Source organism: Ciona intestinalis, chromosome 14, assembly GCF_000224145.3.
Source record: "Ciona intestinalis chromosome 14, KH, whole genome shotgun sequence".
NCBI classification, from domain to species: domain Eukaryota; kingdom Metazoa; phylum Chordata; class Ascidiacea; order Phlebobranchia; family Cionidae; genus Ciona; species Ciona intestinalis.
Genome location: NC_020179.2, coordinates 2,506,387 through 2,515,474, shown reverse-complemented (window position 1 = coordinate 2,515,474; position 9,088 = coordinate 2,506,387). Strand labels below are relative to the sequence as shown.

The 9,088-nt window shown below is 32.7% G+C and overlaps 1 protein-coding gene across 2 annotated transcripts in view; it reads left to right on the top strand.

The window, feature by feature from the left end:
* The window catches only part of LOC100185190 (clustered mitochondria protein homolog), a 21,041-nt gene that overhangs the window by 7,714 nt on the left and 4,239 nt on the right, over positions 1-9,088 (top strand). For both annotated transcript variants that reach the window (XM_002126931.4, XM_026837675.1), the window contains exons 10-21: positions 1,202-1,329; positions 2,108-2,295; positions 2,797-2,994; positions 3,453-3,633; positions 4,107-4,207; positions 4,556-4,600; positions 4,846-5,048; positions 5,624-5,767; positions 6,628-6,797; positions 7,023-7,254; positions 7,720-7,873; positions 8,501-8,689. In XM_002126931.4, the coding sequence (XP_002126967.1) occupies positions 1,202-1,329; positions 2,108-2,295; positions 2,797-2,994; positions 3,453-3,633; positions 4,107-4,207; positions 4,556-4,600; positions 4,846-5,048; positions 5,624-5,767; positions 6,628-6,797; positions 7,023-7,254; positions 7,720-7,873; positions 8,501-8,689 (1,933 nt within the window). The remainder of the gene's footprint in view (positions 1-1,201; positions 1,330-2,107; positions 2,296-2,796; positions 2,995-3,452; positions 3,634-4,106; positions 4,208-4,555; positions 4,601-4,845; positions 5,049-5,623; positions 5,768-6,627; positions 6,798-7,022; positions 7,255-7,719; positions 7,874-8,500; positions 8,690-9,088) is intronic.

Genomic DNA, 9,088 nt, shown 5'->3' with positions numbered 1-9,088 from the left:
CTTGTACAAAATTCTGTTCTAGTACCCCTACATGAGTTTCAANGCTAAAATGCTTTGCGAAGCCTAAACAACGCTTGAATACAAGGGGAATCCCCTACTGCAACTCCGAATTGGCGCGAACAGGAGATTACAGCAAAATTGGGGACATAACTAAAGGAAAATGGCTAAATTTGGCTAAAAATCTTCAAAAACTTTGACAAAACAATACTCAAAATGTTTAAATACGTTGATATATTTTTTATTGCTGAAATCAAAAGGAAATTGCTTCCTCTTTCAAATGAAACCAAATTTGGGATCGATAATGGAGAAATGACCACAGAATCGCCGTTTAAGTGACGTGTGGTCCCAGAGCGACTTTAGTCGCCTTGGGCAGTTAAAGAGTTAATTTATCCACCATTTGATAGACAGGCACAAATAGTTCAAATTTTCTACCTAATCTAGTTTTTTACCTAATTAACTTAATATAGATTATCTTGGGCTAAATTTAAGCTGCTTTACACATTAGCTAAACTTCTAACAGACCTTGAAGGTCTTTTAAACCAGTTCAGAAGTGGAGGTCTTTTAAACCAATTTTCTTATTTTTTTAAATTTATACCTTAATTAGTTTTAAAACATCATGCCAAACCGGAGATTGGCAGCTTATTAAAGGTTTAACCACACTATACCCATGGCACAAACACCATAACAATACAGTGTGTCATGTTTAATAATACATCCCCCTACTGACCATGTAACCTTGAAATTCCCAATGGAATTGTTGTATTTACTGCAAACATCTTAACCATTTCAGCAATTTCTGCGTAAGAACTGATAGTATAAAGGTTATTTAACATATTTTTGGTCATAATTTCCAATAGATATATATACATTAAGGCAGGGGAAGATGGGACACCTTTTAACTCTATTTTTTCGTCCCATTTAGTAGTAAACAAAGAACTATAAAATTATAAAATTATATCTTTAGGACTTCCATAATCCGTTGTTATTTGTTGAAAACACGATCAGGATATTTGGATATCATGTGCAAAAGATGTCCTATCTTCCCCCCACCCTACTCTATATATATTTTAATAGTTGTTGAATAAATATTTACAGTTATTCTGTTGAATATGTTCCGTTTGGTCCCTTATCACCGTAGATTTCTTAAATATATCTCATATGATTTCTATCCTATATAAAATGTTAAATGATTTCTATGCAGGTCCACAGTGATTTCGTTGCAGCTGCCACACGAGGCGCTATGATGGTAATTGACGGTAACGTGATGGCGATTAATCCTGGCGATGCAAAAAACATGAGAATGTATATTTGGAATAATATCTTCTTCAGGTAATTACTTAAACATATGTTCTGCTATCATTTTACATGCTATACGAAATATATATCTCCATTTTTATTCAGTTTAACATTTAGTTAAAATGTTTTTGACTGTATAAAAAGATATTAGTTATGTTTTGCACTTTTGCTGTTTTGCAGTATATATATATATCTTTTTTAAAATTTAGTTTAAATTTATTATATTTAAAATGTAGTTTTTCCGTAGGTAAATACAACTTACGCTCCTTTTGTGTAAGTTGTTTTACACAAAACACAATGTAAGTTTTTCTATTTGAATAAGAGACTGACGATGCCATTTAGGCGAAATATATTTCTCTATTACCATGAGTGGTTGGACTTGATTTTTGTTGGTTACGTTTTCACTCCTTTTGAATTAAAAAAAATGACCACGGCCACAATAATAGCTGAAAGGTGGATATATAATTTAAAACCCTTTCAAGAGTGTTTATATAACATCTTTCTAGATTTTTGCCTAAATTTTGATTTTCTGGTATGAGACCGGGATAATAGTTATCGTAATAGTTAGCCTAGTTAGTTTAATTTTATATAATCTGAAGAGCACTTATATACCATTTTTTGTATATCATTTTCCTAGAATTTTGCCTAAATCATTTTCTCCCTTGAAAAAATGATAGTTAAGTTTAACTTTATGAAAACTGAAAAATAATAGTTAAGTTTAACTTTATGTAATCTCAAGAGTGTTCATTTAACTTATTTTATGATAAACAAGCATTGAATATTAGTTAGTAAGTTTAACTTTAATCTCCAGTCTTGGGTTTGATGTTCGTGATCATTACAAAAACTTTGGTGGCAACCACGCTGCTTTTTACGCACCATGTTGTGATTTGAACGGAGTAAAAGCATATGGGATGTTGGATACAGAAGGACTTTACACACTTGGTACTGTGGTTGTGGATTACAGAGGATTTCGAGTGACTGCTCAATCTATTATACCAGGTAGGCAAGTTTTTTATGTTGTGTGTGTTTGAATAATTGCTATACTTTATACAAAATGGACACTAGACACAAAACTTTTGGCTAACATATGCAATATACCAAGCAGACTGTATCAGTATCTGGTTTATTTAAATAATTGGTGGAAAAATGAATGTGAATGCATGAGCACCCAAATCTAAGTTTAATAGTTTACTTTATTCATATCTGGCGTTCACCAAGTGCAAATAACATTGTCACTAAACATATTAGTCAACCATTTCCGTTAATTTGAACCACTTTTACCCTCGTCAGCACTTTGACTAATTATTCACCTTCTCTAAACAGTGTTGCCGTCTAATTTTTCCTGGAAACACTTTTTTTTCAATATATTACCAAGTAAGCAACCAGCACTTATTATGCTCATTCAATTGCCAGTGTTGTGAGACATTTTTTGCATTTTTTTACCTGGCAACACTGTCTATCCTAAAGTGACCTTTGCTTGACATTGTCTGTTTGACAAAGGCATACTTGAACGAGAGCAAGAACACAGCGTGGTGTATGGTTCCATTGATTTCGGCAAAACCGCACAGACACATGAAAAGTACGTTGAACTTCTTGAGAAAACTACAAAACAACTTCATGTGTTTCCACACTGTATAAAAAGCGAGGAAAAAGGATCCGTGAAACTTTATTCTTCACTTGAATGCAAAGGCATTATAGGTATATACGCATTTTTATCTTTTATTTGTATATACAGTAGGGTGGGGGAAGACGGGACGCCTTTTACTCTCGCCCCGTTTAGTAGTCAACAAAGAACATTTAAGAAATTATAAAACTATATGCCCATGACTCCCATTGACCGTTAGTTATTGTTTAAAACGCGATCAGGATATTTAGATATTATGTGCTAAAGGTGTCCCATCTTCCCCCACCCTACTATATATATACAAATATTTTATTTGTCTATATACTCCTTTTAATTTGTAGGAATGGTATCATTTTCTGTAAAAAACACATTTGTATTGGAAATTTCAATTTTTCTATTTAAATGTATTAAAGATACAGTAGGTAAACATAAACTGCAAAAAATCCCTTGTTTTAAATATCTTTGATTAATGGTTACAAATGGTATATTTACTATTTCTATCCCAGTGTTTATAACATTTCTATCCCACAAGGTAACGACCAGCGTCATTACATCCTTGATTTGCTCCGAACTTTTCCTCCGGATGTTAATTTCCTCCCACTGGAGGGAGAGGATCTCCCGGAAGAATGCAAGAAGATGGGATTCCCAAAGAAACATCGTCATCGACTCTCAACTCTTCGTCCAGAACTTGTGGAGGTCTTCATTGATCATCTGTGAGTAGGCTATTAAATTTTTTTTGGTATGAGATTTTTTCTTATTTTTTTCTGTATTTTTTATATTTATGTTTTAGCAGTATGGGAATTTTAAATTTTTTTTACTAATGTTTTTTTTTAATTTATTTTCAGTAGGAATTTTTTATTATACTGAATGAAGTGAATTTACTACATTAACTTTTTACTTTTATACCCCATTACTATGTAAGAAACACGTTTTTTGTTTTGCTGATTTTAATCATTTTTCCCAACAACTCACTTTTTTTAAAACTTGTGTTGCAACTTGCAAATCATATTTGTATATCATATGCAGTATATTTCTTGGGACAAAAAGAATAACCAATTTTTTCTATTTTTTTTTAAATATATGTTGCAAAAATACTAGTTTAATGCCTTTTTTTAAAAAACATTATTTTACTGCAATACCTCCTGTATCTATGTAAGTTATTTTTTTAATATCTACCGTTATGTAGGTATGTTGTGTTCATGAGACATTGTGCTTCACAAATTGTTAACGTCCGAAACAAAGCTACTGCTGAACAGAAACCAATCACAGATGGGGATAATGTGGAGGGTACGTTAGTTGTATATTCTTTAATGAATTGAACTTATTTATCCTTGTGCAGTGGGGCAAAGACGGTCGTTGTAACACTGGTGTTCTGTTTTAAACACTTTGTGCCCATATCACACTAGTGTTCTGTTTCATACACTTCGTTCCCCTTTAAGGGTTACCGCGCATGTAACTTGGTGGATAATTGTGTTTTTTTTTTAATTTTTGATTAAAATTTAGAGTAGACCTTATAACAGTGGCAGGCCCAGCCTTGAATCTGTAACCTAGGAGTTAAGAGTCAGGTCTAAAACTGTGCATGGTGACAGATACTTCATAATTATCATCACTTTGAAATCAACCCCATGTTTTTAGGATCTGTTGCAAAAAGTGAGGATACCAAACCAGATGCTGAACAAAGTAAGAGTATTGTATATTGTCATTGAATATAGAGTCTGGTTTTAACACTTATAAGATGCAGTTGCACTTTGTATATACTCCGTATTCCACACTTTTTAATTGTACAAAATTTAAAACCTGTATTTGTCTACTTAAAAAGAAAAAAAAAGTTTCCGAAGGTGCACAATTTTACTAGCAAAGAGAGTAAATTGTTTAAACCAACTCTTCATTGTAAACTTGACGCTAAAAGAGTTGTAACATTACAGTGGCAAAGTGGCAGCAAGAGGCCGTACGTTCCGCTGCCAAACTTGTGGGTTCGTACTCCGACACAGAGTTTGACATCCGATTCAACCCGGATATTTTCTCGCCCGACGTTGAGCATGACGGACCACCAGAGGAGCTAGAGAAGCAGAAGGAATTGATCAAACAAGCTGCAAGGTTTATCCTTACCAACCAAATACCAACTTTCGTAAGTTTTACAGTTTTTTTATACATGTATTATATATATATATATATAAAACTATACTACTGTAAAAAGGTTATGTAATCTTGTAATAGCTCATGGGAGTTATGCAATCATCTTAATTTACATAAGTTATTATGGCAAAGGTTATAGCTTCTACTTTAGATAATATATATATGTATATATATATAGTTTTTTATACATATAAATGTATTTTTAAATTATATAACCAATAAAGATTTTACAAAAAAAACTGCAAAACATGATTTAATCTCAAAATGTACAGTATATATATAGAGAGAGAGAGAAAGTATTTTACCAAAAGTATCATTTGATGCGTATGTTATAGTACAGTAGTGGAGCAAAACTGGACAAACTTGGCCTAAATCAATAAAATAAAACAAGTTTAATTTTCTTGTATTCGTTTGTGCCACTCTAACCAGATGTGACTGACCTAGTTTGGTTAATTGACCCCCCTCCAAAAAAAAAACAATTAAAACATTTTGTCAAAAAGATTGACATTTATGAGCACTTTATGTTCGTAACCTCTGCTTTAATTAAACTTAAGTTAAACCCAACAGGTAAAAGATTGCTTAGAACATACAGCAATGCCTACTGATGGTGCGTCACTATCTGATGCATTACATGAGCGTGGTATTAATGTAAGGTACTTGGGGAAAATAATCAAACTGATTGAAAAGACTCGATCATTGGAGCATATTCATGTAAGTGTTTTTTTTTAGTTATAACCCTTCTATTGATCATGGCAATGGTACTGGCTACATGTATATATGTGTATATAGTAGGGTGGGGGAAGATGGGACGCCTTTTTATTCTAATGTCCTGTGAGTAAACAAATAACATTTAAAGAATTGTAAAACCGTATACTCACGACTCCCATAGACGGTTGTTAATTGTTTAAAACACAATCAGGATATTTAGATAGTATGTTAAAAGTGTCCCATCTTCCCCCAACCTACTATAATACATATATACTGTGTTGTGTACTACTGTAAAAAGGTTATGTAATCTTGTAATATTGGTTAATAGCTCATGGGAGTTATGCAATCATTGCAGCTTACATAAGTTATTATGGCAAAGGTTACAGCTTCTACTTTAGATAAACCAACACATAATCAAAACAACCACAAAGTCAATTGCATTTGGTATTAACCTTAGTGTAAAGTGAAGTGTATATGAAAACCAATCTATACTTCCTTTATATGTTATATACTGTTGTTATATCAGTACCATAGCAGAAAGGGGATGTTATATAATGCTATAAAAGGGTTATGCAATCTTTCTTGTAAATGAAGCTCCTTATTCTAGTATATACCAATCTCTTTCTGCTATGATAGTGATATAAATTGGTTCTGCCCTATCTAATAAGTTTGGATTATTTCGCTGCTGAAGTAGGAATTACTTTACAGTCTGTATTTAATTCTAGGATATTGTGCATTTTTAAATGTTGAGTCTAGCTTTTGTAAAGATTTGATCTTATACAATACAGTGTCTGTTTACACACCTTCAAACGTTCATATTAGCATGTGCCCATTAATTAGAGCTTTGCTCTCTTCTTTTACAGAGAATTGGTTTAATGGAGATAGTGTTACGTTCCACCAAACACATTATGAGGAACTACCTACAGAACGTTGACCAATGCAGCGTTTCTTCCGCTGTGTCACATTTCCTAAATTGCTTCCTTGGAAGTTTCCTAACACCTGTGCCAAATCTTCCTGAGGAAGAACTTATCAGGTTTGTTTATTTTATTTTATTGTTTTTTTTTTCAGAGATTTGTTAAATCTTGTTGTATTATTATGTTCAAATACATGTCATTATAATAAAAATTTATGATAGAAAAATAATTATTTTTATTCTTAAGGTTTTAAAAGTTTTGTTTTTACTTTTCGCTTAAAAGTTTTTTTTCAAATATTAATGAAATTTTTACATTTTTAAAAATATTTTTATGTATTTTTGCAGCAATAAAAAGAAGAAACGCGCTCGCAAACAACGTGCACAGTCTGGAGTCGTTAGCCAAGGAGCTGCGTGGCATATTCTAACACCGGAGGCGCTATGGGAGCAAATTGAGACGGAATCTTCTGAATATTATGATTTTAAAACCAAAGTGAAATCCATTGATGAGTTGGTTGAGAAGCATTCTGTCCATAAGGTGGCGCTGTTGAGGCGATTCTGCATCACAATGGGAATTCAGGTGATTATGACATCATAATAAGGGTGGGTTCACACTACGGGTGAGAATATGTCGATTGACAAAAGACACAACACACAAATGTAAAATCATTTGGTATCATGTTCTGTTTGGCGGTAAGTTTGAGTTATATTTAAACGTAAATATGCAAAGGAAACAGGACAAATATCCAGAAAAAAAAAATTGTTTATGAGGCATTTGGTTTCAAAAATTGTAATGCAAATTGCCAGCCATCATTGCTAGTCTGAACCCGTTTTGAGATTTTAAACTTATTGTAAAAAAAAATAATTTAAATATTTTGTAAAACAGTAAAAAATAATTCTGAAAAATTGAAACATAGAATCAAGTGTAATGAAACATACAACAGTCAGAAATCAAATCTAATGAATAATTGTACCATAAGAGATATATATTTCATTATAATCTGATTGAAATAGAAACAAGTTTAAACATGATCTTTATCCACAGTTGTTGGTGAAAGATTACGCGTTTGATAGTCGACATAAATCCCCATTCACTGAAGAAGATGTGACGAACTTATATCCCGTGATTAAACACGCTCCACCTCGGGCTTCGGATGCTTACCAGTTCTATACAAGCGCACAAAGCAAAGTACAGCAAGGTGTGTATACATAGGTTAACTGATGTTGTGTTATGTTTTAACATAAGGATCTGGTGCTTTGAAAACGTAACAGACCTTCCACGTCAGGGTCAGAATCGCGAACTCTATAAAGTTATGTATTAAAATTAGCCTACTGTTGTATGGTAAAAAAGAGCAGTTTAACTTAACATGTGTTATCTTATGCATAAGCCTACTGTTATGTTATGTATTGGCAGTTGTTCAAAGGGAAAGTTTGAAAAACCAAAAAAAGATCTTTTTTTAACCAAAATATATCTTTTTTTGCTAAAAAAATTTCACTGAAAGGTTTTTCCATTACATATGACAAAGTAAAATGAAACTTTTTGATTTATGTGGCAAACGTAATATACTTTGGCTTTGTTGATTTGCATAGACACCTGATAGCCGGGTCAATTTTTAGGGTTTATAACTGACTGATAAAACAGATAAATGTTAGGCCTATATTTTCAACCTTAAAACCTTACAAATAAAAACTACTTAAAAAACATCGTAGATAAAAGCATGGCTTCCCAAACCGAAATAAACGTATTACTTACCAAATAAGAATTCGACTGCCTAAACAAGAAAGTAACATTATGGCATAATATATTAACCATTGTTTTGTCGCAGGATACCTCAAGGAGGGATTCGAATTATTTAGCGAGGCCTTGAATTTATTCAATAATGTATATGGGGCTGTGCATGGTGAAATTGCTGCATGTTATAGACATATAGCAAGACTTAACTACATGATGGGTGAACATGCTGATGCAATTACTAACCAGCAGAAAGCAGTCATACTGAGTGAAAGGGTTCTAGGTGAGATAGTTTTGCTGTGGTAAATTTTTTTATATAGTATTGTGGGGTGAAATGAGACACTTTTAGTTTGTTATATATATAATTATGGGATGAGATGGGACACATTTAGCACCTAATATCGAAATATCCTGATCGTGTTTTAAGCAACAGTCTATGGAATTTCTAAGCATATGGTTCTTTCGGACTACCAAATGCGATAAGAAAATAGAATGAAAAAGTGTCCTATCTTCCCCCACCCTACTATACAAGTAGTTTTCACTCATTCTTGAAAAAGAGGAGATACATTGAGTTTATGCAATGTCCGTGACCCTTAGCAAGATTAATGGTATAGCCTCCAACCCAGTGGTCACTTATATATTATAGCACCCTGGGTTTTATAGTAATGGTACAACTGTAATC